This window comes from Strongylocentrotus purpuratus, unplaced genomic scaffold, assembly GCF_000002235.5.
Source record: "Strongylocentrotus purpuratus isolate Spur 01 unplaced genomic scaffold, Spur_5.0 spur5_scaffold_12, whole genome shotgun sequence".
In the NCBI taxonomy this organism is placed as follows: Eukaryota; Metazoa; Echinodermata; class Echinoidea; order Camarodonta; family Strongylocentrotidae; genus Strongylocentrotus; species Strongylocentrotus purpuratus.
The window spans coordinates 9,874,491-9,891,042 of NW_022145597.1; the positions used below are offsets into that span (position 1 = coordinate 9,874,491).

The 16,552-nt window shown below is 38.3% G+C and overlaps 1 protein-coding gene and 1 long non-coding RNA gene across 2 annotated transcripts; both read right to left on the reverse strand.

The window, feature by feature from the left end:
- Positions 1-2,157: 2,157 nt before the first annotated feature.
- On the reverse strand, positions 2,158-8,635 carry LOC105443075. The gene is made up of 3 exons (XM_011675887.2): positions 8,243-8,635; positions 3,820-4,185; positions 2,158-2,948 (listed from the first exon to the last, which is right to left on the reverse strand). The coding sequence occupies exons 1-3, from the start codon at positions 8,354-8,356 to the stop codon at positions 2,649-2,651; spliced, it is 780 nt and encodes a 259-aa protein (XP_011674189.2). The 5' UTR covers positions 8,357-8,635; the 3' UTR covers positions 2,158-2,648.
- A 4,143-nt stretch (positions 8,636-12,778) lies between these two features.
- Positions 12,779-15,462, reverse strand: LOC115922847. The gene is made up of 3 exons (XR_004063636.1): positions 15,130-15,462; positions 13,750-14,083; positions 12,779-12,887 (listed from the first exon to the last, which is right to left on the reverse strand). It is a non-coding gene; the product is annotated as an uncharacterized LOC115922847 (long non-coding RNA).
- Positions 15,463-16,552: the final 1,090 nt, after the last annotated feature.

A 16,552-nucleotide genomic window follows, 5' to 3' on the forward strand; every position in this document is an offset into this window, starting at 1 on the left:
GTGGAATAAACAGAATATCCTGCATACGTAAAACAAAAAGGGGAATAAAAGAGAGGAAGTGAAAATCAAAACAATGACAAAGCATTTCAACTCCTCTCCTTCCTGAATCGGTTTTCTTTCAAGCATTAAGACATTTGGACTAGACGTGTGATTATATTTGTTGAGCTGTCTGAACATTATTTGCTAGACCTTGTCATGTGAGCAGAATTTCTTGGAAAACAGTTGATTCCCGTTTGAGCAAGAACCAGCATTTCATGTAGGACAAATTCAAGTTTTGTGTTGACGAGAGCGAGAGAAAGTGGACAATAACAATATTGTTATTAAGATACGGTGAACACTGTTACCCTTGAAAAGTGCCTTACTTGCTTGTTGAAATGTAACAAATCTGCTGTTCTTCTCATATTTGGAGTCAAAATTATTTCATATTTTCATTCATGATGTTTCGCTTTGATTACAAACCACTTTGATATTTAATATTTAAAGTTTATTTACATCTTAAAATTTCATTTTCATTTTATGTTATTCCTTTCATGGCTGTTAGGAGTAAAAAATAGCTTACTGTAAATATATGTTGTATTGTTTGTATGTAAGAAACTAAGAATAGGGGCGAGTCGAGTTTCCTTTAACTCTTTCTCATCATTATTTGTTGAATATGCCCGGTGATGATGCTTCATATTCAAAGGGGGGTAACGAGTGATTGTTAGCAGTTTCAAAAATGTTCCCCCCCCCCCCCCCTTTTGCAGACTTTCAAGAACATTTTCTACAAAATATGCCCATTTTCCCCTAAAAACAGGTACAAAATATAACCTTATTTTGGGCGCATCCAGTACAAATTTTAAAAAAATACCCTATTTTTCACGAAATTTGCCTCATTCGATATGAGTCGCATGTTCCTCTCTGAAATTTGTTACCCTTGTTTGAAATGTTTTGCTCTTTAAAACAGAAATAAGTATCCCTTTTTCTCAAGTCCGCAAACATCCCTGAAAATTACCCTTTTTTCTTGTGAAACTCTCATGTGTACACAAAGTCAATATGTAGTGACAACACTGGGATAAAATGCTGTAATACATTACAGTGCTTTAGTTATACATTGAATCAACCATCTGGTAATTGTATTTCCACTTGCTCAAGTGCCTCTTGTTCCTTTAGTCATCACATATAACAGATTATTAATGTGTATTTTGTATATTTCAATAAACGTTTGTGTGTTAAACTTGTATACTCCTTTATATCCATTGTATTATGTTTGTATCATCGTAAAGGGATGTTTGTTTAGACATGGATGTAACAATGAAAATGATAATTCTTCATAGAATAATTCAGCCTCAGCAACAGAAATTTTATTCTAACAATCGATTTTAGACATAAACATATGTCTTATACCAAGCTTAAGACAATCACCATTACAAACACAGAAAGACAAATATTTGTGCGAGCACTCTAAAACATTCCCAGAAAGTAAACAATGAAATTTAGAAAACGTAAAAAACATCTAATTTAAATGAATCCGTCTTCAATCTAGAGTATTGCATTTTCTTTGGGTAGCAGGCTCCTCTTCTGCTTCTTCACCATCGTCATCTTCTCCTTCTTTCCTCTTTAATTTCTCCCCCTCCTTGATAAGATACAAGGAAACTCAACAGAAGTAGCATGTTACTGGTTGCCAAGAAATAGTTTTCCCAACTTGTACTGCTTTTAGTGAAACCAAAACCTTCATCCTTATTTCTGGCCCTACCCGGATCACAAATTATGACGATTCTACTCATTTTCCAACACAGATTTATATCACAGCATTGCAATGAAAGTATTTCACACTAATCGAAAAAGGAGACGTGTAGGAACAACATGAAATTGTCAGTTTCAATAGGAAGTATGATGACAATTGCGTTATTCAAGAAAAGTATGAATATGTAATAGCATTACAATTATACACATGATACTACCAGAAATCTTTTTATGGAAAAACCTATATCCATAGTGCTCACCAAAATATAAAGGCCAACTGTCTTTAATGATTAGTATATGGCCAACATCCAATTACACATACAAATTTGCGTTGTAGAACTTGTTTTCGGTGGTCACTTATTTTATCTTTTTAATGTCCTTATGTACACACACAGGTAGTTATAATTCTTCAAAGCAACGTATAATTGTTAGCGAAGTCTTAAATAACAATAGTACTGGAAGTGCTTACAATAGCTAGTACTTCATTAAAATCACCATTGCTATTTACAGATTTGCAAAAAAAAATGTGAATAAAATATGTTACTTGTATTATTTTTTTTCAAAATCAACGAGCATTATTTCAATTTTTCTGATAGCTGACACCATAAGGTTCTACATAAACCAAGTTTACTCATTAAATGGAAGCTTGCGGTTATGTACATAACATCAAATATGTGGGAAATAATTAACATCCCCAACATGAGATATATTTTCTAAATGAGTCATTTCAAAGAATATATCGAACACATCCACAGGAGATAGTAATCTAAAATGTCGGGAGGCAGCCTGTTAAACTCGCCAGACAATAAAATATTTCCATAAGACTAGTCGAGACGTTAGTCGAATTAATGGTTCAGTGGTTACGTTCGTCATTGGTGCGAAACCTCTTAGCTAAATACCGAACTCGTCCTGTTGTGGTCGAACATCTAGATTAACAATCCTCTTCGATCGGGTGGGAATCCCGTTCTATTTCTATCTATCACACTCGGTGTTATTTGTGTTGGCATAACACTAGATGAGACGTTAAAGAGTGGTTCAGTGGTAACGTTCGTCATGAGTGTAGCGCTCGTAAGGTCATGGGTTCCAAACCTCTTGGTGAGCCCAGCGACGAGACTGATAAATATGACAAATGTTATCATACCAATTAGGAAACGTATGCAGCAGCGATTGTTGTTCCACCAGTATTTCCATCTCACACCTCTTCCAGTTTTTTTGAACTCCAAACCCTGGGTGATGCAAAGTGGAACACAAGAAATAAAGAAGAATAAGAAAAAACTGTAGAGAATAAGTTAAGATCAACAAAGCAGCATGTAGCAAGATTAGCAATAGTATGATAATAAAGAAACAAGATAAAGCACCCGTTCCAGTTTTCTTGAGCTCCAAACACTAGGTGAAGCATAGCGGAACATAATGAATAAAGATGAAAAACTGTAGAGAATAAGTTAAGATCAACAAAAAAGTAATTAGCAATGGTATGAGAAAAAAGAAACAAGATAAAGCACATCCTTTCTGGCCCAGTAGTGTTGACGGTCTTTAAAGACATTATTCAACAGCCAACGTGTTTATGCGAGTGCAAAATATTTGGGAAAGCAATTTAAATCACAACGTTAGTAATCAGTGGCAGATCCATGGGCTCACATGGAAGACATCAACCATCCCCGGCAACAACAAAAAAAAAGGGGGGGGGGAACGTGGGGTGAAGAAGAGGGCTGATGACCTTTTCAGGAAGGGGCTTGTATTCATTGTTTTCCATGCATGTTTCTCGCTTAAATCCATTTACAATAATAAGGAAAAGTCTGCTGGGCTTGAAAAACAAATGTTTAGTGTGGGTCTTGGGTTTGAGCAACCATACAGCTAATTTTAGTTACTCTAAAGCCCCTCTGCACTAGTTTTGCCAGGGAGGGATTAGACCTCCCACCGTGGTCACCAACAGGTGGTTATCTCTTCAAGTCAGCTCTCAATTAACATGAAAAAGGGGACCATGGGAGACCAATGGTCACCGATTAGTCAGTTTTTGCTATATTGAGGGAGCAGCTATAAGTAGTGCAGTTGGGGCTTTAAGGGTCATGTCAAATAGAAATCGAAAGCCTAACACACCGCATCATGTAATCTCTCAGCCGCTATCTCCAGATCTTCTACCTTTCCTTCCCTCTCCAAGATTCCCTCGACGTTCCCACGCACGATCTCAACCACCTCGTCGACGTCCTTTTGTAGCTTTTCAAGTCTGACCTCTTTTGATACGCAGGACACCAACACCTCAGCCTGCTGGTGATCGCTGGTGTCCGACTTCTTTTTGGCGCGTTGGTTCGGCTTTAGTCGCCATTTTCGTCTGGACGACTTTTTTTCGTCAAGGCGTGACGTGGTCGAGCCATGGTCATGTGGTTGTTCATTCGCAATCGTACATGAAGGGAGTTTCTTGTATTCCTTCGCGGTGTTCTCCTGGTTTTGGACACTGCTTGGTTTCTGAAGGATTTGTTTAGGTTAAAGAGAAGTTCATCTTAATATGAAGAATACTGTTACTAAACTCAAACGAACATTCAACTTATAATTATAAGCATTAACTATAAGCAACCCCCACCCCTCCCTCCCCCTCCCTCCCCCCCCCTCCCCCCCCCCCCAAAAAAAAACCCCACTCTATCTCTTTCTCTCCTTCTCCCGACCTTTTACTCCGCCTTTCCCCTATAAGCGGAGGGCCAATGTCAGAAAGAGGGGTTTGCCTGCCACTACCACACAAACTCAGCACACAATATTTCAGAGGTGTTTTTCTAAAATTTTGTAACGGACACTCCTAAATTGGAGGGGGCGTCCAACAAAAGAGGCCATTTTGACGAAAAATATTTTATTGTGTATAATATTTTAAGGAAACCTTGAACCACCATGAATTTGGAAAATTAAATTATCTACATTTTGAAACCAATATCAACGGAATCTGGATTATTTAACATCGAAAATTTAAGTAAAAAACATGATTTTTTAAAATATTTTTTCTTCTTTTTTCTCTCTTTTTTTTTTGGGGGGGGGGGGGGGGGGGGGGGTGATTTTTTCTCGAAATATGCATGAATTATACCAAAAACCTTAATTTCCCATATATCAAAATTGGAGATGAGCCATTTGTGTAACTTTCCGGGAACTTGCCCATGTACATGGTTAATATCCTGTGCACAGGAGAGGCATATATCTCTTTTCAATGAAAAGTAATAGCAACTCAAAGTTATTGATTTGATTTCCACAAAAACTACATTTTTGTCCACATGTGTATGAACTGTATGCATAAACGTGTACTAGTGTATTGAGGACATGTTTGGTGTGTTTACAACTTTTAATACTTCATCGAGGTTTACAGATAACTTTTGAGTAGAACCTCTAATCATTATGGACTTGGTGTAAAAAGATCAATAATCAAAATACCTTCAAGGTTATATCAATTTCATTGAGTTATGTAGTGTGTGAAATGTAAATTTGAGCCGAAAAGGTGCTTTTTTGTAGATATCTTTTCCCTCTCATTTTGGCCAGTATTACGGTATATTAACTGGACAAATGTATTGGACATTTAGTATAGTTCAGAAATTGCCGAAGGCAATTGATTAGTACTTCTTTTGTTCTCTGTGATGTTTTTAATAGGAATCATGGACATTGGCAGTCCCCCCCCCCCGCAAGACTACCGGCGAAGGCTCCCCCTGCACCCCATCCGATAGATAGATATAAGTAGTTCCCAAAACAACCTTTTTTGTATAAAATTGTAGAGAGTGTGAGTTTTATCTCGTAAAAGCTTCTAAGAAACACTATCGTGACACAATTTCTTGCTGTCTGCTGCCTCGAGACCACTGGAGCAAAGAAATGTTACAGTGTATAGCTAGAATCTCTATTCAGTATTAACTCCTTTGTATGTAGTTGGATTCTTCTCCCATTCTTGACCAGAAAGTGCTTTTCAAACTCAATAATGTGTTCTACTACTGAATGAGATGGAATGCATAATCTAAGGATTGTTTGTGCTCTTTTAAAATACTTTGGGTTGCTATAACTTTTCACTGAAAAGAAAAATAGGCCTAGGCTTCTCTTTCGCACAGGATATTGTCGATGTACATGGGCAAATTTCCGAAAGTTACAAAAATGGCACCTCTCCGATTTTGATATATGGAAAATAACGGTTTTTGATATAATTCAATATTTTGAAGAAAAAAAATAACAAAAATTATGTGTTTTACTTCAATTTATGTTTTTTAATTATTCCTAATTTTGTTAAAATTGGTATCAAAATGTAGATAATTTAATTTTCATTCATCCAACACCAAATTCATGGTGGTTAGAGGTTTCCTTAAAATATAATATACAAAATACTATTTTCGTCGAAAGGGCCTCTTTTTGGGGAGCCCCATCTGATTTAGGGGTGTTCGCTAAAATAACATTTAAAACACTTCTGAAATATTGTGTATTATGACAAAATCTTTCGAATGAACAAGGTGTGCTTAGTTTGTGTGGTAGTGGCAGGCAACTCAAAAACTAAGCATGGTATTTGACTTTGGCCCTTTTGAAGCTTTACTTTTCTCTCTCTCTCTCTCTCTCTCTCCCTCCCTCCCTCTTTCCCTCCCTTCCTTTCTCCATTTGCTTGTGTCTCGCTATCATCTATTTTGCTCGGTGGTTCATTTTTAATTCCCAATCTTCACTCTGTCAGTCTATATCACACCTCCCCCCCCCCTCCCTCTCTCTCTCTCTCTCCCCACCCCCCCTCTCTCTCTCTCTCCCTCTCTCTCTTTCTTGCGCAAGTTATCTTTAGCTCGGTCTCTCACTCTCTGTTCGTCTCTCGACCGCCCCGCCCATCCCTCTCTCTCTCTCAGTCAACCCCTCCCCTTAATAAGTGTGTATCATGTATATATTTATATGTATTGATGTATCAGGATGGGATGGAGGGTGTAAATAAACTTCATATCCATCTGCAATTCTACACCCCACCCTCACCCTCTCCCTCCCAGTATCGACGCCTTTGACCCTCCCCATTGCGTCATCATCAATCAAATTCAATTCAAGTCAAATTTAAATCCAATATATTCAAATGAAGTCCGCTATTTTGGATTGTTTTCAATACACATGTACATGCTAAGAAAGAAATATAAGGGGTATACATCATATAGAAATAAATAAGTTACAAAGTAATCACTGAAAATGCATCAATAATTATGCAAATAATCAATTCTAAAAAGCGAAATAAAAATACAAATAACTAACTGAAAATGCCTAGGGTATAGAAACACATAATCAATATACGATTATAAAAGCAGAAGCAAATACACATTTTGAGATTATCTAGTATTTATTAGTAATTACGGGAGAAAAATCGAAAAACAGGTAAAAGTGAATAGTCAAATTTCAGACCATCAATAGAACAGAACAGAAGTATATTATCAAGAAAAAGGTTACGACATCGATTAAATGCTGTTTGGTCCAGGGAAGGATCCACGGGGGAGGGGGGGGGGGGGGGGGGCGGGCGATGGGCCCGGCCCCCCGGCCCAAAATAGTTTTTTTTTTTAAAGAGGGTAACGTTAATGTTAACCTTTTTAAAACAGGAAGAAGAAAAGCACCCCCCCCCCCCATTGTAAAATCCTGGATCCGCCACCGGTTTGGTCTATACAACCACTTCTTCTGCTACCAATCTATTCTGCACCCAGCCCGTTTACTATAGTCTAATAGTCATTTTGTCTATTTGGTATAATGCATAATAGCCATTTAAGCTAATAGCCATTTGGTCTAATCTTCAATATAAGTCTACTACCCATTTGGTCTAATTATTAAATTCTGTTTGATCCAGAGGCGGATCCACGGTGGGGGGGGGGGGGGGGGGGGGGGGGGGGGGGGGGGGGGGGGGGGGGGGGGGGGAGCTGACGGGGCCCGGCCCCGACCAAAAAACAGGTTTTAAAAAAGATGTTTACGTTAATTTTAATCTTTTTTAAACCAAAAATAATAATTGGCCCCCCCCCCCCCTGGATTTCTTCTTTCTTTTTTTTGCTCAAGGGGGAATTGGTTGTTTTAAAAAAATGCTTCCGCCCCCATCCCCCCCCCCCCATTGAGTGAAATATCGGTAGGCGCCACTGGTTTGGTCTATTCACGTACTTCATCTACTACCAATCTACCAATCTGTCTGCACCAAGCCCGTCTACTATCCCCATAGTCTAATACGTAATTTCGTATGCTGATCATTTGGTATAATGGCCATCAAGCAAATTGCCATTTGGTCTAATCTCCGATATAAGTCTACTACCCATTAAATTTTGGTCAATGATTATTAGACCATGTGGATAGTAGACAGACTAGGCGTAGACCATATGGGAAAACACCAACTGGGTGGTGGACGAACTGGTTGTAGATCGTGCGGCAATATAAACCTTGAAATCCTGCCATGCATGCTCAATCAATGTACGTGTATTCGCATTTCACTTTCGCTGCCTATATATCGCTCGCGCTCAAATGTATACAGTCGTCAAGCGAAATTGCCATAGTGAGAGAAAATAATATTGTAACCCTGTACCTGTTTCGGCATACTGATCGTCCAGAAGGTCGTATATACAAGTTCTTCTCCCTCTTCTCTTCCTCCTCCTCCGTTTATCGTTTCCTTCTTCCTGCATTCAGGCCATTTCTTCATGCAATCACCTAGCTAGTTTACCAGCTCGAATGTCTTCGTTGTAATCATTGCAACGGTGTACGAATGAATGTTCAATGTACGATTGTAATAAAAGCCACGATTGAATACACTATGAATTCAATAAAAGCGGAGTGCGATATGGTTTTGTAGATTAATATTTACATTACGGCGCTCCCTCATAGAGTATTTCTTAAACGATTTATCCTTGCCCACTACAATTCAGTGTGCTGCGACCCCTGCCGCGACGATGCAATAATGCTTTGATATGCGTTAGCTGTACGTGGGGAATACCCGCTTTTCCAGCTCATGTTTAACGGATATAATTATATGCAGTCCAGTGTTGCAAGCGACAGGGAGTGGCATGTTGGGGCTAGTGACTTACGGGGATGGGACTATAATACATGTATATATAGGAGTCATAGATTCCGTTGCCCCCCCCCCGGCCCATACCTTCTTTCCCACCCTTTCCGATTCTTTCAAGTAGGTTTGGATCCGGGATTTGGATTGTATCATATTTTAGTCAACTTGATGTGATGAATTTTGCAGATGTCCAATTTTCTTTGACATGGTTAATAACGAGATAAATGAAATAGAACGTAGGACCTAAGTGAATGAAAAAAAGACAGGTTAGGGTAAAAGATTAAGTAGTTCATCATATCTTTCCCTTATAAATGTTTATACGTGCTTACAAATACCCCAATAGCGTGCGGATTAAACGGTTCGGTAATCCTTTTTCATGATAAGTTTGCTGAAAGCCCTTTCAGTTTTTGATGAATATACTCCGGGAGGTGCGGACTGCCTTACCACACCCGTATCAACCGCCCGGCCGATATGCCATGTTGTATAATTATGTTGGCATTATAAATCACGATGCAGTGTCATTTAACCGACCGGGGGGAGGGGGGGGGGGGGGAGCTCACTTCCGACCCGTGCCTCCACCTTGAATTCAAAGTGACATACCCCTTGATTACACAACTCCAAGAGGCAAGAGCCCCCCCCCCCCCCCCCAAAAAAAAAAAAAAAAAAAAAAAAAAAATTGAGGTGATTCTTGTTCGTGTTTTTCTCATTCTCTCATATTTTGCTTTGATTGTTTGCTTGTCAGCTAATAATTGTGTGGAAAATTAGGCCCCCTCTTTTACAAAATCCTGGACCCGCCCGGTCTGTCTCGGTCTGCCATGCGGATGCCTTGCATTCCATTTTACTAGACATTTAAAGGCGCAATATGTTTTAGGTGTAATGTTAAAGGCATATGCTCGACGGTTTCTATATGCACTGCGTCATATATAGTTCGCTACACCCAAATTGATAGCATTATCAATTAATGTATTTAAAAATCTCGAACCAGCGAAACTTGCTGGACCATGCAGCTGAAAATATTAATCGGGCTTGCCTTCATAAGGCTCGAAGGCCGTTCGTCAAAAAATGTATTCAGGTGAGGGAAAATTATGATGGTTGCCTTTACGTACAAGGAGTGTACTACGCAAGGCCGTTTGAATTCACTTTCACAGGCACGTTTAATGCACTCCTTGTATGGAAAGGGAATCAACATAAATTCCCCTCATCCGAACATTCTTGCAGAATGCCCCCCCCCCCCCGAGTCTTATCAAGGGAAGCCCTCGGTGATTGGTAACCCTCGTTTTTTGCTTAGCTCCCAAACTGTCTCAAATTCCCCATGAGAACCCATGGTCATTGTAAGTCGAGATAATATTATGCATTATACAGAAAGGGGATACAATTTTATTTCATTCGATTTATATGAAAAGCGGATGTGACAATGCTATGACGATACACAGTAGCCTATATAATTTTATTTTTCTAGTGAAATTACAAAGCTGCTAAAAAGATTTGCATAATCACAACTGCAGACAATTTGTAATATACTACATTCATTTGTAAGAACCGTGACTATATTTCAATTATTATTGAAAATTTTCTTGTTATATTATTATGATTAAGAACACTATAGGATGCCATCATGTATACACAATTAATGTTGATGATTATAGGTGAAAGTGTGGATAGCAATAACATCTTATAGAATGCAGGCAAATATATCCGCTTTCCATTTGAAAACGACCCTAAACTAACACTTCCTTTCGTATAAACATAATTCTGATAATTAATTACTCTTTAAAACATAGTATAAGTACTGTTAGTCAGTTGCAAATTGTTTAGTGTATAATAGTGGCAAGAACATACAGACACTGACAACAAAGGGGCTTCTTGAAATTGATCCCTGACCGGAAAATGCACAGAATTAAGTTATCAGGAACCATAATATAATAATAATATTTATATTTAGCTTTTATATAGCGCTTATCACAAAATGTCTCTAAGCGCTTTACAAATATATTATTAACCCAGTCATTGGATTCAGTGCTTGCCCGCACACACTGTGTGCACATCTCCACTCCCTGGGGAGCATTCCAGCCAGGCGTTACTTGACGTTCAAAAACTGTTTGACCAACAATGACGGTAGCATCCTACCGGGTACCCATTTAACACCTGGGTGGAGAGTAGCAAGTGCAGGTTAATATCTTGCCAAAGGGTATTAGTGCCGTGTCGGGATTCGAACCCTCGACCTTCGCATCTCCAGTCAACGCCTTAAACCACTCGACCATGACACTCCCATACAATGATTAACCCCTCGCAATATTTTGGAAGTTTGATTTATTATATATCTCTTGTCGTGGAGTCGTGGACTATTTATCACTTTGTTTAGTATCATTAGAAAGTATGTTTATTCCTCTTTAAAGATACTATGTCCCTTTTGCAGCCAACCTCAAATGCTGTAGAACTTTGCAGGAATTATGAATATGTCATGTATGTCCTATCTGTGAATTTAAACGTTCGCAGTGTCCTCATATTCAAATTATGTAAGGAAACCCGTTTACTTGCTAGACTTCACTGTCAGACACTATTGAGTGATCGACTGACTGGCTTTTTTCTTCTTTGGTAATAACATACATGAAAAGAGTTGTAAAGGGTACATGAGCATTTGTCTACATCAATAAACCACTTATGATGGCCAAGATTAAACTGATTGAATCTTTGCGCAGCATAAAACGTATGACCATTCGGTACAATAATATTGTCTGAAAATCAAGACTGTTACTTTTGGCTCTATAGCCCTAAAGTCGATTTGACAACGAATAGTCGTTATTTTCCCACTTTAAGACATTTTTCAAGCCCCACCTTTTTTAAGGAAGTTCTAAATTAGTATTATCTTTCAAATGCAGTTGGAATTTAACCTTTTAATTTTTTTGGCCTGCAAATGGGACATAGTACCTTTAAAATGATGCAATGTATGTCATGATTTCGCAGTCATGGGATAAGCAGTACATCGATCAATCAACAATATTAATTAAAGGGAAGGGTGAAAAGTGAAAGTTGCAAAATGCACTGGTAAGCACTGGTATTGTTATGCAGTGCACTACACAACAGCCTTATGAACGAAAGAAAAAACAAACACAGAGCTGAACAAGAGCAGTGCATCTTGTAACTTTCACTTTTTGCCTTGCCCCTAATGTGATGTAATGCACATTCCATTAATCATAACAAAGGGTATATCATTTCAAAGACGAATAAACATACTCTCTAATGATACTAAACATAGCGACGATAATGCCATAACAAGAGAGACACAATCAATCAAACTTGAGTTTCTAAACCTTTTTGAGGGGTTTATCTAGTCATAATCACTCCCTAAGCGTCTGGGAGTAGAAATCGACTCGTGGAGTTGATGTTAATTACCTACTCTCACAATGGATGATTCCTCTCTGAAAAAAGAGTTATTAAACCACGATTTTGAATGGATTCCACTATACTACGGACTGGATTGATCAGGAAAGTGATCACTAGAAATATGACTCATAAATAAGGGAATTTACTCTCCTTAGATTAAGTGAATACAAAATGTCAGTATAAGAGCAGATCGGAAGAAAATGTAATAGAATATATATTTACAATCTAGGAAGGAGGGAAAATTCCCTTAAAGCACAGGGCTGTGGTGCAATCACCATATCAAACAGACATGTAATACATATGAATGACATAATAATGATAATTTACATAAAATACATATAAACATAGAGAGACAGAGCCTGAGTAGTAGAAAATAGGGTGAAAAGAAGGAAAGAAAGACAGCGAGATGAATAGAAAGACAAACAAACAAACAGACAGACAGACGGACAGACAGGCCCGAAAGAAAGTAAAATAATGATTATATAAATACTGAATGAATAGAAGAATGAAACAAAAAAATAGAGACAGAAAATGAGAAAGAAGGAAGAGACAATTCCCTTACCATCCATTTACTTATTACAAGCACGCACTTGAACACTAGCTACGTAAATAAACAGTGCCATTGTATGAATAATAGTTACTCTTTCATAACGAAAAAGATCCAGCCTAGCGCGGCACCAACTGTCAAGCAGAAAAACACAAACACTGCGAGGAGTATCGAGCACCGGTGTCGTCTCCAATAGTATCTCCTCAATAGCTTTTTACTCACGCGACGTAGTTCTTTAGCCTGAAACAGCAGAACAAAATACATGTACATCAAAATGATCACTCACAATGCAGCAAAAATACTATTTGATTGTGGGTTTTAAGGACTTTGAACTTTATTGCTTTTCCAGTCATAGCTTGTGAAGGGGCTAAGATATAAACATTGCTACGAATGACGATTGGACTATGGACCCACATTGGAAATGAAGTACAAATAGCAGGTGGGGTATTCGTCTCCATGGTTTTTCTCCTGATGAAATTCATATGATTAGCGGCAAAGAGACAATTTGCAATTTGCAATTTGCAATTTGCGGTATACAAATATCTTATTATTATTATTATATGATTACAGAGCAGGGGTGTCAAAATGGAAGTATATAATTCAGAGCTCTTTTTGCTAAATCGAACATGAAATGAACACAAGGGATTTGATGATTCTTAATTAAGCCTCTCTCTCTCTCTCTCTCTCTCTATCTCCCTCCTCTCTCTCTCCTCTCTCTCTCTCTCTCTCTATCCCTCCCTCTCTCTCCCTCCCTCCTCTCCCTCTCTCTCTTTCTCTCTCTCTCTCACTCTCTCTATCTAACTGCCCCTATCCCCCTCTTCCCTTCATCCCTCTCTCTCTCTCTCTCTCTCTCTATCTCACTGCCCCTATCCCCCTCTTCCCTTCATACCTCTCTCTCTCTCTCTCTCTCTCTCCCTCCTCTCTCTCTCTCTATCCCTCCCTCCCTACCCTCTCTCTCTCTCTCTCTCTCTCTCTATCCCTCCCTCCCTACCCTCTCTCTTTCTCTCTCTCTCTCTCTCTCTGCCCCCGCGCTCCTTTTCCCCTCAGCCCTCTTTCACTCTCTAGGAAGGATCCCCCCCCTACAATATAGACTGACACTTACTTTGTGGCGAATGTTTTCTGCACATATTTCCAAATCCGCGATCTTTTCATCCCTCTCGAGAATACGATTGAGGTTTTCCACCATGATCTCGACCACCTCGTCCAACACTCTGCTGGACATCCTCCACCGTCTTCACGTCGTCCGCTTCGTTGATCACGCATGCGACATCTGCATCAGATTCACAGCGGTGGCAGTCACGTCCATGTTTGGTCCAGTCCTGGGTTGTGGGAAGTAATGGTTGATGTACGTCGATTTGGTCGTCAGATCCATTAATGCTACCGTACGTATTCGTACTGCTTCCATTCTTCTTTATCCAAGGAAAGTGCTGCTTCAGCTAGTTGTGTTTTAAAAAAAAAAAACATTATATTATATACATGTACATGTATAAGCTAAAGAGGGAAGGGGTGGGGGAGAGGAGGATGAAGCAAGAATGGAATAGAAAGCTAATTATATAGGATTTTTTTGGTGTGTGTGTGTGGGGGGGGGGTTGGGTAGGGTAGTCGCACGTCATATCATGTTTTTTGGCAATTGTCTTAAGGGGTCATTGTCCTTGGGGTAATTGTCCTTAGGGAAAGGATGAGATTGTCTATTATTATTGTCCTGATACGAAAGAGAGAGAGAGAGATACACAGAGAGAGGGGGAGGGATGGAGAAAGACACAGAAACACGGTGAGAAAGGTAGAGAGGGGTGGAAAATGAGGAGAGAAATAACTCCACAGTATCAAGGCGATAGGCGATAGTAAACTTGAATTTGTTTTTTTTAACGAAAACTGAACAAACATGCATACATACCGACAAACAACAATTAAACCCATAACTTCCTATTAAAGTTGAATTAAAACGATCAATCAATTAAACTATCAACCAATCAATTTGATAATCAATCCTTCAATAAATCCCGGGGCTGGGGTACTCAGATTTGGTTTGGATAGGGTGTGCCGTTCAATTGGGCCCTTTTTTCGCCACAATTTCGGGTGTGTTTCGGTTGTTTTTCGTGCAAACAATTTTGTAAATTTTGACGCATTTTTAATGGTATTTTTAAAATTGGGACCCATACCTAGGGATTTTTGTGTAGAAAACTGACCCATTAGAGCGGCACACACCCGTGTGCCCTAATGTGTGAGTACCCCCCCCCCCCCCCCACTAGCCAATCAACCAACCAATACATCATTCAATCAATCAATAAATCAATTAATCAACCAACCAATTGACCGACCAACCAATCGATCAACACCAACAACACCCTAAACCTCCTCCGTGGAATTAAAATCATTCAATCAATCATACTTTAATAATCAACAACAAGAAACACACTAAATCCTCCTTAATAGATTTATCAATCAACCATCGACTTGAAATATTAATACAATGGAGACTTACTTGCTTAGACATGTTGTTCTCTTTGGAAGTCTTGCGTGGCACATAAGAAGCAAACCCTGGCTGCTGGCAGATGACAAATTCCGTGATAGCACAGTTTAATTCACCATGTTGTGTCTACAACCGAGCTACTGTCTCCTGCATTCGAAAACTTAGAGAGCTATGGTCAGGTATCGTGCATGCAAAGTTAACCAGCTTCTTTATCAGCGATGTTCAATGTTGAAGTGCTTCCAGTGGACTATTTGTAACGGTGGTATAAATACAAATGGACTTTGAAATATTTAGTTTCATATTATCCAGATGTTAAAATCCCATGCTTATCCTAATCTTGCAAAAACAAAACTATACAAATTATATTTTCCTCAATAAACATGCGTGGGCGTGGGCGCGGGTATAACATGCGTAAATGTGTTTTCACGAGTGCGTGTGCTTGTCTTGCTGGCGGGGAATCCCGTATAATACGTGTTATATGCATTATCATCATGTTATGTGTCATCGAGTCAAGATGGCCTGTCCCGACTTCTCTGCAGGTTCTCGGCGTGTTGGGGTTGGTGACAACCTAGCTTCAAAAAAAAAATTGGGGTAGGCATTTATTATTGTGTTTCTAAAATGAAAGATGGTTACCGTGTCAAATGATTCATTTAGAATTTTATTCACTGAAGACTAGTTGTTCCAGAATTATTGTTCAAACTTATGAATTATATGTACACGTTTGGTATAGATTGTGAGACACAATCAGGAGAAATCGTTTGATATATTTTAACAAATTGGATGGTTGGTTATAAATGTGACGAGTGAATTTTTATTTTTATATTTGTATATTAGTATATTTTTATTTTGTAATTGTATTATTAGTATTATTAGTAGTTTTAACAGTAGTAGTAGGTTTTATCATTTTTGTTTTAAATAAATATGATAATCATCACTATCATTTTTTATTAGTATTACTATTATCATCAATATCATTATCATCATAAGCATCATCAAGATTATAATTACTAATCCTCAATATTATTATTATCATTATCATTATCTTATTCATTATCATTATTATTATTGTTATTATCATTATTATTATTGCTATTACTATCATAATCATTATTAGTTTCATTATTATCATTATCATTTTTAATTTTAATTTATAATGATAATTATTTTGTGAAAATAGTACCACATCTGCCAAGGGAACAACATCTTCCATCCCCCTATGCAGTCCCCTAAAATGAATATTCGTAGTTGTTTGTAGATAATTGTATGTTGAAACTGTAATTAAATAACCAAATACACCATACCTTTTCGCATTTTGGGGCCTGCATTAAGAAAACCTGTCTAAATAATAACAAATAATAATAATAAAATAAAAACAAAACCTGTCTACAAACTAATAGCTAGTCACATGAGCAAGGGTTTGAATGGAAATTAATTG

Coding starts and splice junctions, on each gene's coding strand:
- LOC105443075 (XM_011675887.2), bottom strand. CDS start 8,356: ATGAAGAAATGGCCTGAATGCAGGAAGAAGGAAACGATAAACGGAGGA. Junction 4,186..8,242: donor CGATCAGTATGCCGAAACAG/GTACAGGGTTAC, acceptor CAAATCCTTCAG/AAACCAAGCAGTGTCCAAAA. Junction 2,949..3,819: donor CTGAGAGATTACATGATGCG/GTGTGTTAGGCT, acceptor TGCATCACCCAG/GGTTTGGAGTTCAAAAAAAC.